Source organism: Schistocerca americana, chromosome 11 (assembly GCF_021461395.2).
Source record: "Schistocerca americana isolate TAMUIC-IGC-003095 chromosome 11, iqSchAmer2.1, whole genome shotgun sequence".
Classification (NCBI taxonomy): domain Eukaryota; kingdom Metazoa; phylum Arthropoda; class Insecta; order Orthoptera; family Acrididae; genus Schistocerca; species Schistocerca americana.
This window is the reverse complement of record NC_060129.1, coordinates 149,953,953-149,975,402: the sequence shown is the minus strand read 5'-3', so window position 1 is coordinate 149,975,402 and position 21,450 is coordinate 149,953,953. Positions and strand designations below refer to the sequence as shown.

Sequence of the window (21,450 nt, the reverse complement as noted above, 5' to 3'; positions counted from 1 at the left end):
GATAAAGTAGCAGGCTGTCACTTATCGACTAGCCCTATAGCAAGCTGTAAATCAGCGAACATGGATGAGTGTTGCTGTGCTATTTGACTTTAATTTTTATCTTCCTTGTACAGCCAGGTTGGAACTGTCTGCATCTGCATCGATGGAGATCTACATCTGCATTTATACTCCGCAAGCCACCCAATGGTGTGTGGCGGCGGGAACTTTACATGCCACTGTCATTACCTCCCTTTCCTGTTCCAGTCGCGTATGGTTTGCGGGAAGAACGACTGCCGGAAAGCCTGCGTGCGCGCTCGAATGTCTCTAATTTTACATTCGTGATCTCCTCGGGAGGTATCTGAAGTAGTCTCCTTTTTGAACTTTTTCCCATTCACCTACTGTCGAGATCTTTGCTAAAGCAACTTTTGTACTAGAAATCAAATATTATATCAACCACTACAACGTTTGTTAACTATTTTCTGTGTTTCTATGGTGCTGGATATTCAATTCGCCTTTTTTTTATGGTTATCAAAGACTCCAGATTTCACACATTTTATATATCAAGAATTCTTTGGGACTTTCAAGGATGCATCACATTGGCCTTGCAATCCATTCCTTTTTGAAATCTGCTATTTACGTTAGAGTAGGCTCAAAGAACGAGAATTCCTCAGTTTTTTCTGTCAAAGGGACTTTGTTTTATTGCATCCATCAAAACTGGCGTCCACATTTCCGAACTTTTGTTGTATTTGACTAGCACATAACCGTGGGGGGCACTCTTAATAGCTTATCCACTGCCAAATTTCTCTTAAGTTAAATCCAGTGCGCCGTCTTTTGCCATTCTTAATTCAGAGTGCCCCATGTAACAAACGGAAACATTGCACATATTTTTGGTTTTAAGGTTCGCTGTGTGTTCGACAAGAGTGCCTATTTTCTCTAGAGTTTCTTTGTAAAGCTTACACAAGTGTAATTATTTCTGTGTCTATGTTAAGTGAAACTAACGTGGTCTCTTGCACTGCTTACTTACCTTAAGTGCCACAATTTGTAACCAACAGCCGATCTGATATGTTCCAAATCTCTTCTTAGCAATTCCTTGAATTTAAACATTTGTCATTTTGGTGCGTCTCTGCTATGTTTTCAATGTAGGCAACTAGCCTCAGAGACGTTGGAGAGCATTTTTCTGAATCCACTGTTCCATCACATACTGTTACTAATCATTGAAAGGTTAGTGGTCATCGTTTGGGACAAACTACTATAGTGGAAATGCGTGTTGAAGTACGAAAAAGTTAAATATAGACATACAAACTTACCAAACACTATTTATAAGGGAATAAATAGGGCTTGTTTACTATATAAGTTTCTTTCTTTGTTGTGTGCTCTTAAGCCCAAAGACTGGTTTGGTGCAACTCTCCATGGTGTTCTATCCTGTGCAACTCTCTCAATCTCTAAATAACTACTGCAGCCTCTATCTTTCTGAATCTGCATGCTGTCTTCATCTCTTGGTCTCCCTCTACTATTCTGACCTCCCCTCTCCCACTACACCTCCCTCCAGTACTAAACTGGTGGTTCCTTGATATCTCAGAATCTGTCCTATCAACGATCCCTTCTTCTGATCAGGCTGTGCCATAAATTTCTCCTCTCTCCAATTCCTTCCAGTACCTCCTCATTAGTTATGATAGTCAAGATCATCACATGATGTTGATATGACAGAGGGTGTACTGATCAGTTATTCATAATATTTGTTTCATCTTTAAACTGTAAATACTACATAACAATATAGTAGGTTAAGTTGATTTTTTTAAAGCAAGATTTTGAATAACCACCAATACAGTTTGTCATTTATATTTCCTGTTTTAATATTCTAATGGAGATTACTTCACTTAATTTCTGTGGGAAACTCCATATTCAAAGTGATGAGAATGTTAAAATGGAAGGTTAAGGAACCAAAATTTAAGCTTCATTGTGAGAAGCATGTTGTGAATTAGAGCTCTGTTTTTACCTGGTGGTTACACTTACTCTTTCAACTACTTATTCCTGAGAAAATAACATTTGTTTCTGTTATTACTAAAGTAGATCATCCACCAGTAGCATAATATCAACAGGACCTGAAGCAAAAATGTGCAAACAAATAATTGTACAAAGTAATTTAGTAATATCACAATAAGAAAAATTACACAATTTAAATTTACTCATTTTCATTCCCAGTTGCAACCGAGATTTATTATGCTCGTACACAGGATGGAAGACCAGAAATGCCAAGTAGGCCAATGTCTTAAATGTTTAAAAGCCACTGTAATACTACAGGTGTCAATACATTATTACATTTCAAAATCCAGAAAGATAGTGTTAACACATACAAAGGCACATAGTTGAAAGTGGTGACATATTCCCTCCACTTAAGGGAAGATGGAAGGCAATTGTTATCCCAATTCTGCCAATGCCATTTTACCTTTTGAATAGGAATGCTTTTCAAAAGAACTATAAGTGATAAAACAATGAAATTTTGACTGCATATATATAAAATATATGCCTCAATTTACAAGTAAAATTAACATAATATTTCTTCTGATTTTGAAGGAAAAAATATTCTTTCACTGGAAAAATTTAACCTTTTTGTAGAATAATTATTATAAAACAGTTTCTTCTTGTTTGGTGGTTCTCAATTTACTTGTAATAACTTATTTCCATCTGCAGTACAAACTGACCAAATTTCATGTTTCTAACCGCATTAGTTTAACAAATAATGGTACCTGAAAGTAAAAAAAAAAAAAATGTAGTTTTAAGAAAAATCCATTTAAAGTTTAATATTGCAACTCTGGTATAGTTATTGATGAGAATTACTTACCACTAATATTTTCCTGCACCATACTTAGCATCATCTGAATCATTTTGATATTTTCTTCTCTTGGTCCCGCTTATTTTCTGTTTGGCTTCTTTTGTGCATTTTAAATTAGCAGTATCTGCTTTGGTGATTCTCTCTGTATCTATTTGCACCAAGGATTTTGCAGTATTTCCATTAGAGTTTATGACCAATAATTCCAAAACACCCAGTTTTCTAATTACATCATTGAAGTATAAAATAGCATCATAAACATCAAATCTGAGGGTTGTAAGCTGAACAAATACAATTTTTGGTAGCTGGTTCCAAATGACTTTAGAATTCACACATTCATTTAAATTTTGGGTTTTCCCATGAAGACATTTCTTCAACAAGGTATCTTTACAAAGGTGTCTAAATATGGGTTTAATTTCATTCATTACTGATGCAGGTAAAGAATGTTTGTGGTCATATCTGGCACTACTCCTGCACTTGCACGAAGTGTCAGGATCATTCGGGCAAAGACTGTGCACTGGCTTTTCATTTGAGGAAAGTTTACGAAAAAAAGATAGCCCATACAGCTTTTTTCATGTTTTCTAAATTCCCTACATTTCTTCTTGTGGCCAAGCCATAATAATTCTGTAATCTATTTCAACATTTGTCAAGCGACCTTTACCACTTATCTTCTTACCATCTTCCAATACTATTTTTTACGTTTCTTTCAATAATCTTCTCAACCTAGACCCTATTCTCTTCTGGACAGGCTTAATACACTAATTTAGAAATTGTGACATTAGGACCACAGGGTTGGTCTGCATAAGCCTAGTTGTCAGCATCCCAGATTGCACAGTCTCAGAAAACCATCATATCTCATGAAAAAATGGTCGTATTTATATAAAACAAGAACTGTTTCATGCAGGAAAGACCAGATATTTCAGATATGCTAAAATATAAAAATCGAATTTTTGAATCCCATTTGGCTTCTGTCTCTCCTTAATGACCACTACCTCAGGCTGCTATAGGTATCACGATATACCAAACCACATACCTTACACAAATAAGAAATAGGCACAAAACCTAAAACAAATTTTTCATAGCAATAAACATTTTTAAATAAAACAAAAATGATCAATAATTTCTGCATACATTATACTTATTCACAGGAATTCTGAAAAATATACATCATCAAATCACATAATACAACAAAAGTAATTAATATGAAATCTTATTTGATGTCCGTTAGTACAATAAAAATTATGAGAGCACCAGCAGCAGCGAGTACTGTTTGTATAAAGCGTTTATTTTGCATTTTGTTTACGACCTGCCACTAAGGAAGGGATTCTATTTGTGTTTATCTGCTCTGCATAGTAACTAACAGTTCTTGATAAAACTTTACGTAGTTTTCGTGTTAGATTTCTTAGTGTTTTCTTGATCGTTTAGAACAGAAAGCGCCCTAAAACCGTCTTTTGTTTGTTTCGCGGCCGTTAGCCACTAGTCACTTGAATCAGCAGTTGTCTTGTGACAGCCAGAGCGAGAGCACCAGCAGCAGCGAGTACTGTTTGTATAAAGCGTTTTTGTACTTATTTGCTGCGCTTAGCTTTTAAATAGTTTTTCTGGGAAAACCTAGCGTAGTTTTCGCGTCTCGTATTTCAGTGAGTGTTTCTTGATTATCAGAGTAGCTCATCAGAAGATTATCTTGGGAATTTATCACCGTATAGAGTAGGGTAAACATAGTCATGTGTAGGGACTGTGGTTGTTGTGAGCGGACGCAAGGAGAATTGGCCACTCTTCAGGGGCAGGTGGAGGCTTTGTCTGTTAGGCTCATCGAGCTCGAGGCGCAGGCGTCGGCTCGTAGTGGCGTTGGGGCAACTGTGGTGAGACCTATGCCTACTTCGGTGGCCTTGGAATCACATGGAACCCCTGATGTCGCTGCGTCTTCCGGCAGTGAGCATCTTACCGGTCAGCCATCACTCCAGGGTGAATGGCGGACAGTGGTGGGCTCGCGCGTGCCTGGCCGAAAGGCGAAGGTGGGATCTGGCCGCGTGGCAGCTGCCTTACCCCTTTCCAACAGGTACGGGGTGCTTCCTAGTGGTGATGACATCGTTTCCGAGCCACCACAGGATGCCTCGCCTGTTGGGCCAGTGGCCGATTCTCCGGCAAGGTCCCGACAGTCACAGAGGGCGGGCCTATTAGTTATAGGGAGCTCCAACGTTAGGCGGGTTATGGAGCCCCTCAGGAAAATAGCGGGTAGGTCGGGGAAGAATGCCAGTGTGCACTCGGTGTGCTTGCCGGGGGGTCTCGTCCGTAATGTGGAGGAGGCCCTTCCGGCAGCTATTGAACGCACTGGGTGTGACCGGCTGCAGATAGTAGCACATGTCGGAACGAATGACTCCTGCCGCTTGGGTTCTGAGGCCATCCTTGGTTCCTTCCGGCGGCTGGCTGATTTGGTGAAGACAACCAGCATCGCACGCGGAGTGCAAGCTGAGCTTAATATCTGCAGCATAGTGCCCAGAGTCGATCGCGGTCCTCTGGTTTGGAGCCGTGTGGAGGGTCTAAACCAGAGGCTCAGACGTCTCTGCGACTATAATGGTTGCAAATTCATCGACCTCCGTTATTGGGTGGAGAACTGTAGGGCCCCCCTAGACAGGTCAGGCGTGCACTACACACCGGAAGCAGCTACTAGGGTAGCAGAGTACGTGTGGCGTGCACACGGGGGTTTTTTAGGTTAGAGGGACCCCCCCTTGGGCGAAACGATAAAATACCTGACGGCTTACCAGAGAGGACATTATCATCGTTGATAAAGAACGTCCGTCCTCAGAGACCAAAAACAGGAAAAGTTAACGTAATATTGGTAAACTGCAGGAGTATCCAGGGCAAGGTTCCTGAATTAGTATCTCTTATTGAAGGAAATAGTGCGCATATAGTATTAGGAACGGAAAGTTGGTTAAAACCGGAAGTGAACAGTAACGAAATCCTAGACACAGAATGGAATATATACCGCAAGGATAGGATAAACGCCAATGGTGGAGGAGTATTTATAGCAGTAAAGAATTCAATAATATCCAGTGAAGTTATTAGCGAATGCGAATGTGAAATAATCTGGGTTAAGTTAAGTATCAAAGGTGGGTCAGATATGATAGTCGGATGCTTCTATAGACCACCTGCATCAGCAACCGTAGTAGTTGAGCGCCTCAGAGAGAACCTGCAGAACGTCGTGAAGAAGTTTCGTGATCATACTATTGTAATAGGCGGAGACTTCAATCTACCAGGTATAGAATGGGATAGTCACACAATCAGAACTGGAGCCAGGGACAGAGACTCTTGTGACATTATCCTGACTGCCTTGTCCGAGAATTACTTCGAGCAGATAGTTAGAGAACCAACTCGTGAAGCTAACGTTTTAGACCTCATAGCAACAAATAGACCGGAAATTTTCGACTCCGTGAATGTAGAAGAGGGTATCAGTGATCATAAGTCAGTGGTTGCATCAATGACTACAAGTGTAATAAGAAATGCCAAGAAAGGAAGGAAAATATATTTGCTTAACAAGAGTGATAGGGCACAAATCGCAGAATATCTGAGTGACCACCATCAAACGTTCATTTCTGAGGAAGAGGATGTGGAACAAAAATGGAAAAAATTCAGAAACATCGTCCAGTACGCCTTAGATAAGTTCGTACCGACTAAGGTCCAAAGCGAGGGGAAAGATCCACCGTGGTATAACAATCATGTACGAAAGGTACTACGGAAACAAAGAAAGCTTCATCATAGGTTTAAGAGTAGTCGAATCATAGCTGATAAGGAAAAGCTGAACGAAGCGAAAAAGAGCGTAAAGAGAGCAATGAGAAAAGCATTCAACGAATTCGAACATAAAACATTGGCAAACAATCTAAACAAGAACCCTAAAAAGTTTTGGTCATATGTAAAATCGGTAAGCGGATCTAAATCCCCTATTCAGTCACTTGTTGACCACGATGGCACCGAAACAGAGGACGACCGAAGAAAGGCAGAAATACTGAATTCAGTGTTCCGAAACTGTTTCACTGCGGAAAATCGTAACACTGTCCCTGACTTCAGCCGTCGCACGGACGCCAAAATGGAAAATATTGAAATAAACGATATCGGAATTGAAAAACAACTGCTATCACTTAGTAGCGGAAAAGCATCCGGACCAGACGAGATACCCTTAAGATTCTACAGTGATTATGCTAAAGAACTTGCCCCCTTTCTATCAGCAATTTATCGTAGATCGCTGGAAGAACGTAAAGTACCTAGCGACTGGAAGAAAGCGCAGGTCGTTCCCATTTTCAAGAAGGGTCATAAATCAGATGCGAATAATTATAGGCCTATTTCGCTTACGTCAATCTGTTGTAGAATAATGGAACATGTTTTGTGTTCTCGTATTATGACGTTCTTAAATAATACAAATCTCCTTCATCATAACCAACATGGATTCCGCAAACAGAGATCATGTGAAACTCAGCTCGCCCTATTTGCCCAAGAAATTCACAGTGCTGTAGACACTGGCGAGCAGATTGATGCCGTATTCCTGGACTTCAGGAAGGCATTTGATACGGTTCCGCACTTACGTTTAGTGAAAAAAATACGAGCTTACGGAATATCGGACCAGATTTGTGATTGGATTCAGGATTTCCTAGAAGAAAGAACACAACATGTCATTCTTAACGGTTCAAAATCTGCAGATGTAGAGGTAATTTCGGGAGTACCGCAGGGAAGCGTGATAGGACCTTTATTGTTTACAATATACATAAATGACTTAGTTGACAACATCGGTAGCTCCGTGAGGCTATTTGCAGATGACACGGTTGTCTACAAGAAAGTAGCAACATCAGAAGACTCGTACGTACTCCAGGAGGACCTGCAGAGGATTAATGCATGGTGCGACAGCTGGCAGCTTTCCCTACACGTAGATAAATGTAATATAATGCGCATACATAGGGGCAGAAATCCGTTCCAGTACGATTATGCCATAGGTGGTAAATCATTGGAAGCGGTAACGACCGTAAAATACTTAGGAGTTACTATCCGGAGCGATCTGAAGTGGAATGATCACATAAAACAAATAGTGGAAAAAGCAGGCGCCAGGTTGAGATTCATAGGAAGAATTCTAAGAAAATGTGACTCATCGACGAAAGAAGTAGCTTACAAAACGCTTGTTCGTCCGATTCTTGAGTATTGCTCATCAGTATGGGGCCCTTACCAGGTTGGATTAATAGAAGAGATAGACATGATCCAGCGAAAAGCAGCGCGATTCGTCATGGGGACATTTAGTCAGCGCGAGAGCGTTACGGAGATGCTGAACAAGCTCCAGTGGCGGACACTTCAAGAAAGGCGTTACGCAATACGGAGAGGTTTATTATCGAAATTACGAGAGAGCACATTCCGGGAAGAGATGGGCAACATATTACTACCGCCCACATATATCTCGCGTAATGATCACAACGAAAAGATCCGAGAAATTAGAGCAAATACGGAGACTTACAAGCAGTCGTTCTTCCCACGCACAATTCGTGAATGGAACAGGGAAGGGGGGATCAGATAGTGGTACAATAAGTACCCTCCGCCACACACCGTAAGGTGGCTCGCGGAGTATAGATGTAGATGTAGATGTACATTTTGGAAGCTATTAATCACATTTCCAGCTCTCTCAAGCGTTGAACTAGTGTATTATAAGAGGCAGTGTCAAAAAAATAACCAGAATTATTTATTTAATGGAAAATACTGCTCACCTTTATTCAGACCCTATTACAGACCTTCAAAGTAATATCTCAGACAATACAGTTCCAGCATTCAGTCCAGTGTTCTAAACACTCCCTGAAGCTCCTATCTGATAGTCTGTTGAGTACATCCGAAATTTGATTTTTTAGCTCTCAATGACTCTGAAAATAGTGCCCCTGAAGCTTTTTTTTTCACTGCAGGAAATAAGTGGAAGTGACATGGCGCTAGGCTCTATGTGTAAGGCTGATGTGGCCTAATTCAGTGACACTGTATTCACTGCGTGATGAGCCAGGGCATTATCTTGGTGCAGAATCCATCCCATTTGAGCAAGATCTGGCCTATATGTGAAATTTTCCTCTTCAATATGTCAATAGTAATTTCCAATAACAGTACATTACTCATCCACCATGTGACTGTACACAATATCCTGCTCATCAAAGAAGACTAGAAGCATGTCTTTTCCTGCACTAGGTTGAACTTTAGCCTTTTTGGGTCTTGGACTCAAGGATTTTTCCATTTGGCACTGTCCTGTTTTGTCTCTAGATAATAATGTAATGACTCTGTACAAAAAAAATCTGGTTCTGGCTAAAGCATTCCCTTCCACTGTTCATACATAATCGCACAGCCTTCTGCTCATGGCAGCAAATATGGGTGTGCACAATTTTGCTGCCAAAATGAATTATAGCAATGCAGCTAAAAAGATGAGGTGTGCGAAGTGCAAAAGTGAAATCGTTAAATATAATGAACGTATTTCAAGTTTACAAAATGTAATCAATGACCTCGGAACAGAAAACGACTGCATGAAGTACGAAAATATGCAACTGAAATCAAAGCAAAACATGGACGACCTACCAAACAAAATGTCGACGATTTGGCTGAATGAAAGAACGTATCCAACAACAGAATGCATTAGGCGTAAAAATGCCACCGACAGTAAACGATACAAGGTTTGAGAGTATAAACAAATTTAATATACTCTGTTCTCTTAACAGTTTTCCAGTGAGTGACTCAGAACTAAAGCTGAATTTCAATGTTAAAGCGACCTTGGCAAACGTTCCAAAAAGTGTAAATTGTCATAAAAAAGTAACGTTTGATTTGTGAAGGCCAGAACTTCCAGCATCGAGAAGAGAAATTTCTGCTGTGAATAAAACAAAGCGTGTTCATATTTTTGCAGACAGTCATGGAAGAGGTATGGCCAAAATGGTAAAAAACAGTTTCAATAATGCTGATGTTTGTGGAATCATGAAACCTGATGCGAAAATTCAGGAAGTTGTTGTAGGCTGCGATCCTGAAAGAGTAAAAAACTATTATGTGATTATAATAGGTGGTTCGAACAATGTAGCCTGCAATGAAGGTTTTGATGTTACACGATCACTCAAGGAGAAATTAATGGCGCTTCAGCATTCTACAGTACTTATTGTGAACATTCCAAAGAGACACGACTTAATCCCACAGTCCTGTGTAAATTAAACTGTCTCTCACTCTAACTCTAAATTAGCAAAGACTTGCAAACAGTTTAGCAATACTTGTGTTGTAGATACGAGTAATTTTCAATGAGAGCTGTTTAGCAGACACAGCATGCACCTTAACAGGTCAGGTAAACAAACCTCACGTACTCCTTCAAATCAACAAAATATCTCCTCAATCGGAACCTATTCCCCGTAACTGGCTCCAGCAATCCCATCAGACTAATTTTCAAGCTCAGAATTTCCATGAAACAGTTAACAATGAGCCAATTGTTTCTGAGCCCACAAATACTTTTTTAGACGAAAGCAGCCACTTTCAGAAAATACCAAAGCTATGACAATTTTGCACCATAATGAAGGACAACTTATAAACAACGTTAATGAAATTTCTGTTCTTTCAGATGACCCACAAGAGATAAAGGATGCCAATGTTTTATGCTTTATTGAACACCACATGAGAAATGTTGCAGCTCAGTGGTTACTGTCTACCAACACATTACTGTAGGTATATCATGAAGAATGGTGGATTAGTAGTGAACTCCACTTGCAGGTTGGTGTTGAAATTTTGGAGGATTTCATCGATTTTTTTTTCCCTTAAAGTTTCCCAAGAATTTTCAAAACTGTTGCTCAGATTGATGATGTCAGTGAGAGTAAGCAGTCGACCACCATGATCAGAAAGGCCAAGAACTGGATGTACACTGATATTGTTGACTCTTGACTTACCTATATATATACACTCCTGGAAATGGAAAAAAGAACACATTGACACCGGTGTGTCAGACCCACCATACTTGCTCCGGACACTGCGAGAGGGCTGTACAAGCAATGATCACACGCACGGCACAGCAGACACACCAGGAACCGCGGTGTTGGCCGTCGAATGGCGCTAGCTGCGCAGCATTTGTGCACCGCCGCCGTCAGTGTCAGCCAGTTTGCCGTGGCATACGGAGCTCCATCGCAGTCTTTAACACTGGTAGCATGCCGCGACAGCGTGGACGTGAACCGTATGTGCAGTTGACGGACTTTGAGCGAGGGCGTATAGTGGGCATGCGGGAGGCCGGGTGGACGTACCGCCGAATTGCTCAACACGTGGGCGTGAGGTCTCCACAGTACATCGATGTTGTCGTCAGTGGTCGGCGGAAGGTGCACGTGCCCGTCGACCAGGGACCGGACAGCAGCGACGCACGGATGCACGCCAAGACCGTAGGATCCTACGCAGTGCCGTAGGGGACCGCACCGCCACTTCCCAGCAAATTAGGGACACTGTTGCTCCTGGGGTATCGGCGAGGACCATTCGCAACCGTCTCCATGAAGCTGGGCCACGGTCCCGCACACCGTTAGGCCGTCTTCCGCTCACGCCCCAACATCGTGCAGCCCGCCTCCAGTGGTGTCGCGACAGGCGTCAATGGAGGGACGAATGGAGACTGTCGTCTTCAGCGATGAGAGTCGCTTCTGCCTTGGTGCCAATGATGGTCGTATGCGTGTTTGGCGCCGTGCAGGTGAGCGCCACAATCAGGACTGCATACGACCGAGGCACACAGGGCCAACACCCGGCATCATGGTGTGGGGAGCGATCTCCTACACTGGCCGTACACCACTGGTGATCGTCGAGGGGACACTGAATAGTGCACGGTACATCCAAACCGTCATCGAACCCATCGTTCTACCATTCCTAGACCGGCAAGGGAACTTGCTGTTCCAACAGGACAATGCACGTCCGCATGTATCCCGTGCCACCCAACGTGCTCTAGAAGGTGTAAGTCAACTACCCTGGCCAGCAAGATCTCCGGATCTGTCCCCCATTGAGCATGTTTGGGACTGGATGAAGCGTCGTCTCACGCGGTCTGCACGTCCAGCACGAACGCTGGTCCAACTGAGGCGCCAGGTGGAAATGGCATGGCAAGCCGTTCCACAGGACTACATCCAGCATCTCTACGATCGTCTCCATGGGAGAATAGCAGCCTGCATTGCTGCGAAAGGTGGATATACACTGTACTAGTGCTGACATTGTGCATGCTCTGTTGCCTGTGTCTATGTGCCTGTGGTTCTGTCAGTGTGATCATGTGATGTATCTGACCCCAGGAATGTGTCAATAAAGTTTCCCCTTCCTGGGACAATGAATTCACGGTGTTCTTATTTCAATTTCCAGGAGTGTACATAGGTGGTCGACTGCTTACTCTCACTGAGCAACAGTTTTGAAAATTCTTGGGAAACTTTAAGTGAAAAAAATCGATGAAATCCTCCAAAATTTCAACATCAACCTGCAAGTGATAGACTGGAGTCCAGTTTTCAATGAAACAGATGCGAACAAAAAGTATAATACATTTCTGAATGAATTTATATCTATCTTTGAAGCTGCAGTTCTCCCCCTCCCCGCCCCAAAAAAAAAAAATAGAAACAGTACTGTAAACTCTGTCAATAAGACATGGATCACTGCAGGAATAAAAACATCCTACAGAACAAAGAGGATGCTGTATTATTCCCTCAGAACTTGTATTGATCCAAAGAAATGTCAGCACCACAAACATTACTGTAGTATCATAAAGAAGGTAATAAGTAAGTCAAAAAAGATGTCCATTAAGTCTGAAATTGATTAGTCTGACAACAAAATAAAAACAATTTGGAATGTAATAAAGTGAGAAACTCGCCAAAAAAAAAGTTATGGGGAACAGGACACTCATTGAAATTAACAAGGTACCAATATAGTAAAGAAACCTGAAATGGTTGCAGAAATCTTCAACAGGCACTTTTTGTCAGCAGCAGAGAAGACAGGCTGTAAAGGTTCTATGGACGAGTCATTGGCTCTTCTACAGAAAGCTATCAGTAATAGACCCTCACAATTATCCTTGCGTCATGTTACAGTAAAAGGGATTTAAAGAATTATCATTTCATTAGAAGATAAGTCTGTTGGTGTGGACAATATTTCCTGTAAAATAGTGAAATATTGCTATAAATATATAAGTCCAGTCTTATGCAATGTATTCAATACATATCTGCAAGAAGGAATAGTCCCCAACAGGCCAAAACTAGCTGTAGTGGCACCATCCTTTTTAAAAAAGGCGAGAAAAACAATGTTACAAACTATCGCCCAATCTCCCTCTTAACCATCTTTTCAGAAATTTTTGATAAACTCATGCACAGGTTGACTGTCAATATCCTAAACAAGCATCAGTTTGGATTTTGTGCTAGTCTTTCTACAGAACAAGCAGTGTTCTGTTTCACCAACCAAGTTCTGGAAGCCATGAACAAAATGTCTCCAGTAGGTATTTTTCTGACCTCTCAAAAGCCTTTGAATGTGTAAACCACTTAATCCTTTTGAAAAAGGCAGAATATTATGGTTTGGGTGGTACCGTTGGTTTGTGGCTCCAATCATACCTAAAGGACCGAAAGCAGACTGTACTGCTGAATCGCTCATCCAGAAAACCTGCCTCATCTGAGTGGGGCTGAGTAAGTTTTGGTGTGCCACAAGGCTCTGTTTTCGGTCCACTGTTATTTCTCATCTTCATTTATGATCTCCCACTTTGTTCTAATACAAACCATAAATTTACTCTTTTTGCAGATGACACTATACTTCTAATTGGCGATTTTACAGACAACAATCTTGAACGAACTACGATTAAAGTTTTCAATGATATTGTAAACTGGTTTTCTTCAAATGGCCTCCCACCCAATACGGATAAAACCCTTTACATGAGATTCCATACTCCACAAAGAAAATAAGTGCAGAGATCAAGAAATACAAAAAGCTGAGGATACAAAATTTCTGGGTGCTTACAAAGACAGCAAATGTAACTGGTCTGCACACATTCTTCAGCTTTATAAAACATAAAACACTTAGCTCAGCAATATTTGCACTATGGGTAATTGCTTCAGTGGATGAAGTAGACACCATTAAGGCTTCGTACTTCAGCTATTTTCAGTCATTAATGTCATATGCTATTATATTGTGGGGGAATTAACATCTTGCAAAGAAAATTTTCACTGCACAAAAAAAAAGAAACATTAGAATAATGAGTGGTGTTCATCACAGGCACTCTTTCAGGCACTTGTTTCGAAAGATGGGGATCCTTACCATCTCCTCACAACAGCCTTACTATGGTTCAAAAAGGAGCTTATTACTCCAGCATTAAGCTGTTTAATGCTCTCCCACCACACATCAAATGCCTTCACAAACTATTGCCAGCATTCAAACACTCAAGGAGTACCTGATAGAGAAATCTTTATATACAATTGATGAATATGTGAATGAAAATGTATATAATCACTTAACTTGTGTTGTAAACTTAATATAATTAATTTTATTTTGAGTGCAATTATTTATGGGTATTCTTTTATTTCCTTTGCAATATTTAGTTTATCTTGACTCTTGTATATATTGCACATCCTCAACATGTGAAACAAAAATGTTCTGTTAACTGAATGTGCTGTTGTTTAGCCGATATCTTATTTAAATTTTATCTTTTATTTATGTAAGATATCTTTCAACTGTGTACAATCTGACACATTGCATATCATTGCTATGCTACTCATCCGTAACATATGAAACACAATTTTCTCTTAATTGATTATGCTGTTGTGATTCTTGAGTTTCTCCCGGCTTATTTGATAATCAAAATATCCACGGGTGTGCTGTTGTTTAGTTGATTTTTATTTACATTGTATCTTTTTATACAAGTTATATTTTAACTATCTAGACTCTGACACGTTTCATATAATTGCGATTCATTCGCTACCAGGATCAACGGAACATGAATGAAATAAAAATAAATTATAAAACTGATCACACAATGCACACACTTTGCTATACCCTAGAACAATGTCTTCAGTTGATCCATAGGATATGTTCATAATCTCAGCAATCTTTGTTAAGAATCAATGATGGTCTTCCAACAACATGACATCAATCATGTGGACATTGGTTTCAGTCTTCAAAGTGAGTGCCTTTCGGGGTGTGGAGAATCTGCAAAGGTCATTTTTATCCGTCCAAAATCGTTCTTGCCACTCAAAAACTTGTTTTCCCCGTGGCTTGCCTTTTGTAGGCTCCCTCCAACACTTCCTATGTTTGTGATGGAGTTTTGTGAAGAAGAATGCAAATCTAATTGACATGCCTGCTGTAACTTGAGGTCCATGTTGGGTGCAGTAAACAAGCCCCTAAACTTTCCCTGTTTGTCTCCAACTGCACTCTGGCAGGTGACTGTATAAAGTATTATGTCACTCAGGGTCAGATATCTCCAGTATTTCCAATACCTATCACAAGTGTGTGTGCTTTAGAATGTAAAAAAATAATTCTGGTTATTTTCTTACACCACCACATACAAGTAACTGGAACTGGAGTCTAATACTAGATGGTGCAGTTGTTGACCTACTTATTTTTGTGTAGAGGTTACACACCATTAAACAATGAACAAATAATTAAAAGTTTTGATGCATAATACTAATCTTCATTAACTCTAATACATGAATCATGTGCAGAACTTTGCAACATAAATGAGAAATACAGCTCTCTAATAGAAAGTAGTGCAGTGGTATAAAAGCCAACCAAGCATGATAAATTTGTTAGAATACACATTTTACCAACTGAATCGTGTGTGTGAAGATACACTGATGAGCAAATATACTATTATTACTGCCCACCAGGAGATCAAATGCCACCTGGCAGCATTTTGCAAGTGAATCGATAAGGAACATATATATGCACACAAGAAATGAATGGGGAAATATTCTAGTGATGATATGGACTGCAAAACTATACATTCACTGACATGACTGACTTTGACAAAAACCTGACAGTTATGGCCTGGCACCTAGAAATAAGCACCTCAAAGTGGTGAAGCTGGCTGTCTGTCAATGTGCTACTGTTGTGAGCATCTACGGGAAGTGGTTGATGGATGGTGAAACCAATGTTTGCAACAAGTTCTAGCATGTCCCCACATCATCAAAGTACATGGAGGTCCAAAGCTTCCCCGTCTGTAAATCAGAATAGCCAGTCATGTGCGGCAGATCAGAGGACAAAAAGCTATGCTGGTGTTGGTACCAGAGGTTCAGAGCCCACCATTTACTTCCCATTGTTAAGCCTGGTGTCTCCAGAAGGTAAGACCACTGTGTGTGCCCATGCTCATCCTACAACATGATCAATTGACTGCACTGGACATGTCAAACAGGATTGGACCACAAACAAAAATATGAATGCCCTGACTAGATGAGTGATGTTTCTTGGTACACCAGATTGGTGGTGTCCAGATGTATCATCATACAAATGAATAGCTGCTCAAATCAGGCACCACAGCACAAATTCAGGCATATACAGGCTGTATTATGCTATGGGGGACATTAACCTGGACTCTTGTGGGACATGTGGCAGACCCTCAAGGCACAATGAAAGCTGTGGACTTCACTATTGCAACCGCCTGCATCCCTTTCTGACAAGTGTCTTTACCAAGTGTGATGGCATCATTTACCACAATAACTGTGTCACAAGGTCAGGATTGCACTGAAGTGGTTTGGGATGCATGACAGCTCATGTTGATGTGTTGGCCACACAATCTACCTGATATGACCTCAATGAAGCACATCTGGAATGCTATGATGTGTCACTCAACACACGCAAACCACTGTTCTGTAACTAACTGAAATTGTGTGACCTATGTCTAGTGCAACATACTTCTGGAAACCTATAAACAACTTGAGTCCATAGCATGCAAAACCACTGCTGCACTGTGTCCAAAACGTAGCACAACACATTAAGTAGATGGTCATTAAGCTTGGCTTATCACTGTATGCTTGCTATCATCACATATTTCATAATGGAGAATTAGGGCTAAACCTCAGCACAATTGTATATCAGGTGCTAGTATTGAGAAACCATGCTGGATTAAAATAACTATTCTCATTTCTGTGATCTTTCTCCAGTGTTCTACTAATTTGTATGGGTGACAGATGTGCCATTGATATTATAATTTTTTCTGTCTCTGTGCCTAGTACATACAGACAGCTTCAAAAATCTTGAAATCATAATACCTATTGAACAATAATCAACCACTACCCTACTATAGCATATCTCCCAACTGACTACTGCATCGCACAATATGATTACTGCCGTAGGTGAACTATCCCTCACAAATTACTAACTTCTGGTCTATGTCTGACAGGGACATAGCACCATTAATCACAAAGAAAATAAAAATTTCTGTGACTTATCTGTAGTATTTAGTACAGAAATTTCCTGTAACGTTAAATTGCTGAGACGGGTTAGTCCTACTGTCATATTATTGATGTCTCTCTAACACACATCTGTGCGTTTCTTCACAATTCTGGCGCTTGTTAATAGTTTTACATAACGAATAAAACATGTGTACCCTTCATTATACATGCTTTATTGTTTAGTCCTTGAGAGCATTGACTAGAGAAAATTAATTCAATCAAGTGTTGCATGTATGTGGTTCATAATCCGTATGTAGCAATGAATGCCTCTTAAGATGACCCCACTGGGTAAAAGATTTCCCACAAATATCACATTTATGTGGTCTAATTCCAGTGTGTATTAACAAGTGCTTCTTCAGTGTACTCAACTCGGTAAATGATTTGCCGCACACATAACATTTCTGAGGTCTTATACCTTTGTGTATCAATGCATGTGTCCTGAGATTATGCAGATGAGTAAATAATTTGTCACAAACATGACATTTGTGGGGTCTCAGTCCTGTGTGTATTAATATGTGCTTCTTAGGATTACCCGCTACAGAGAAAGATTTGCCACATGTGACACATATGTGTGGTCTCTTTCCAGTGTGTATCATTGCATGTCTCTTCAGATCATGTAAGGCAGTAAAAGAATTACCACAAATATCACATTTATGTCGTCTCGTTCCGGTGTGTATTAAAGTGTGCTTCTTCACATGACCCAGCTCAGTAAAAGATTTGCCACAAATATCACATTTATGGGGTCTCATTCCAGTGTGAATAAATGTGTGCCTCTTGAGATCACACGAGTGAGCAAAAGACTTGCCATAAACACCACATGCATGCGGTTTCTTTTCAGTGTGTATTTATGAATGTCGCTTCAGATCACAGACCAGAGTAAAGGACTTGTCACAAATATCACATTTGTGGGGCCTCAGTCCAGTGTGTGTCAAAGCATGTCTCTTGAGATTATGTAAACGATTAAAAGAATTGCCACAAATATAACATTTGTGTGGTCTCGTTCTAGTGTGAACCAAAGAATGTCTCTTGAGATGACCCGACTGAGTAAAAGACTTGCCGCAAACACCACATTTGGGTTGTGTCTTTGTTGTAAGTAGTGCAGTGTGGTCAACAACATTACCCATTGCAGAGGTAGTTCCATAATCATCATATCTATCTTGTTCCTCAGCACTGTGTGTAATAGATGTTGTATGTCTGCCACATATATCATTAAAGGATTTCTTGGAAATTTTACAAGTTTCCTTGGATGAAGATTGTTTCTCCGTCTGTTTAGTGACAGACACTTCCTTATCACCTTCGAAGAAGTTGTTTCTGTAGTCATCGCTGCTGTCAAATTTCTTGTTATTGTCAGGAGATAAGCTTTGTCATTCTCACTCATTTTCAAATGTTTGTTTAAGGTGACGTGACTGGGAAACACCTCACCACATGACTTACAAACATATGTAGGTGGCTGTACACCATCAATGTGGATAAAGACATGCATTATGAGTTTGTATTTTGAAGGAAAGCTCTGTAGGCAAAAACTACAGCAAAATGTATCAAAATCCTTTTTCCTTAAACTACATTTTAGAATGACGCTGAATAGGCTATCTTTTACTGAGGTCAATCCATGTGTATGAGGTCCAACCATAGTGAAATCTGGCGACTTCTCTGCACACACCTCCAGCTCATTGTACACCACTTCTTGATTTACAGTTTCTTCAAATGAAATGCCACAACTCTCGCTATTATTTTGAATCAGCCTGCAGAATAATGAGAATAGTGTTAAATATTTGCTTATAAGGTCCACAAAAACAATATTTCAGTGTCCACAAAATCCATGACTATAATCTAAAAGTAATGAAAGTGTGCACACAAAAAATTACAATGGCAGTGAATGTTAGTGAAATAGAATAACCAAGGTATTCTACCAAAAAGGCTATAATTTTGTTAATTTAACGACTTTTCATAAATACAATGGCCAAAGGAATTTCAATAGTGATTAACTTTAATCACTGCTGACTTAACTTCCAAATTTTTTGTAGATATTGCAATGCAGAAATGTCATTCTTTTTAACATACAGTGCTGAAAGCTACTGTATGACACCAATTCCATATATTTACATAACAGAATGCCTGTGTGTTGAAAAATTCTAAAAATAGGAGGTTTAACCACTTGCCCACGTCCTAAGAGATGGGTCTGGGATCTGTTATTGTGTTTCCACTGTGCTCTACAAAGTGGATTTGGGATATGCCCATTGCCTCCCTGCACATGCTCTCTGAACTGAGTCGGAGCTGCCAGATAGTGCTGTGTTGCATGTTCGACGAACGAGTAATGTCATCAAAGCATGCATGATCCTAATCTTTGCAAGATGAAGACACTGAAAGATTATACAAATAAAAGTGGTAATAAATGGTCCAGTTACAGTTCTTAAAGCAATAGAAAACTCGTGACGATGTGGACTTTCACGATGGATATAGGAGTGCGCATATAGCAAAGCAACAAACTAACTGCGAACTCCAGGCATTGTTCTACATAATGTGGTCTGTTAATTGTAGTGTGGATAGGACTACATTTGCATTTATGGGGACACCAGGTGTACAAATTCATTTTACAGATCCTAAAAATGCATCTGATGGTTTCAGATTTTTTGGTGGTGGGTTGCTAGTAATGCTAACTAATGAGATTAACAAATATTTTAAATGCTGCATAACTTCACATGTGGACACTCTGAAACAATATTTGTTTATGTGTGCGAATAAGTACCGACAGACAGAGGGGAATTGCATTAGTTGATTACTCTTATTCCTTTAAGGCATAATGCAAGTACCTTATTTTGAAGTGTATTACTCAAGGAAAGGAATTCTTGAAACACCAATTTTCCAAAAAGTAATATTTTGATGTAGATTTTGTCTTCTGTTGGAGTTCTGTCATTTCAATATTAGTTTATATTCCTGCTAAATTCCTGGTGTTTCAAGAATTCCTTTCCTTCTGTAATACATTTCAAAATGTATTACTCAATAGGGTACTTGCACAATGCCTTATAGGGTTAACAGTTCAATCAACAAATGCATTTTGCCACTGTTTGTTGGTACTAATTTGCACATATACAACTATCATTTCAATGTGACCACATGTGAAGTTATGAAGTATTTAACATTTGTTCATCTCATTATTTACCATTACAAACAACCCATCATCAAAAAATGTGAAAATATTCCTGATAAATTTAAAGAGAAGCCTTTTCCCAAACAAGAATTATATATTGACTAGTCTCTTACTATGAAAGAGCAGGTCTCCCTCTCCCTCTCTTTCTCAAATAATATATACAAAATAACCACACTCATGGCAATAAAATATGCTTGTACAATAACGAGAAAGTTGCTATTTATGTCACTTTATAATATACACACTATAATACACTGCATTTGTGCCCCAATATAGTGGATACCCTCTTTCATCTAAAGTTACTTACCATTTTTACACACAGTATAAGTCCTCAATTATCTGGTTTTCTTGTCTCTGAAAGCCGTGACTGTACTGGCACAGTTATAACTAACAAAGGCAATACCACCTAGTCTGAGGGAAGTAAAACATAGGAAGGGAAAATTGCAACTTTTTTGCAGAGGAGAATGTGATGTGATGAGACAAAAAAATGTTTACACACTTTATAGTATTTAGAGTGATGAACTACAATGAACTGAAGAAAGAAAAAAAACAGCTACAAGTTATCTTCAAAGAAAATGACACAAGACTGAGGAAACTGTCTCTGAAAATATTATATAATGTAACTGCCATCTGATGCGTGTTGCAGCTCTAAATTAATACTTCTTGCACACGAAAATCTGAAGAATTTGGGAGACTACTTCCAAATGCAACATACTGAGAGCTTACTTTAAAAATGCAGTCCATTTCTCAATTCTCCCTCTCGGCAAAGTTTCAGCTCGAACATGATTAGTGGGATGACAATTTACTAAACGTATTTCTTCGACTGAGAAGAAATAGACACTGCCAAGTGTGTTGGAGCAAAAGACAGCAATGGAAAGTAAATAAGAGGAGCACATGTTCAATCTGAAGAGTGCGATGTTCAATTGTGTGCAGTACCATGTTATGAACCGTATGATACGGAAATTAATTTCTAAACAAATATTGTACAAGAAAACTCTTGTATGCATTAGCTCTTCTACTGAAAAGAATCAAATTACTTGGCACATAAAAACTGTGCGCCACGTCAGGATTCAAATGGATGGCGTAACATGGGTTTGTCTGGA

General features: G+C 39.8%; 1 protein-coding gene across 1 annotated transcript in view; it reads right to left on the bottom strand.

The window, feature by feature from the left end:
* The window catches only part of LOC124553409, a 177,848-nt gene that overhangs the window by 83,689 nt on the left and 72,709 nt on the right, over positions 1-21,450 (bottom strand). The window contains exon 5 of the mRNA XM_047127274.1: positions 18,827-18,941. Coding sequence (XP_046983230.1) covers positions 18,827-18,941 — 115 coding nt within the window. The remainder of the gene's footprint in view (positions 1-18,826; positions 18,942-21,450) is intronic.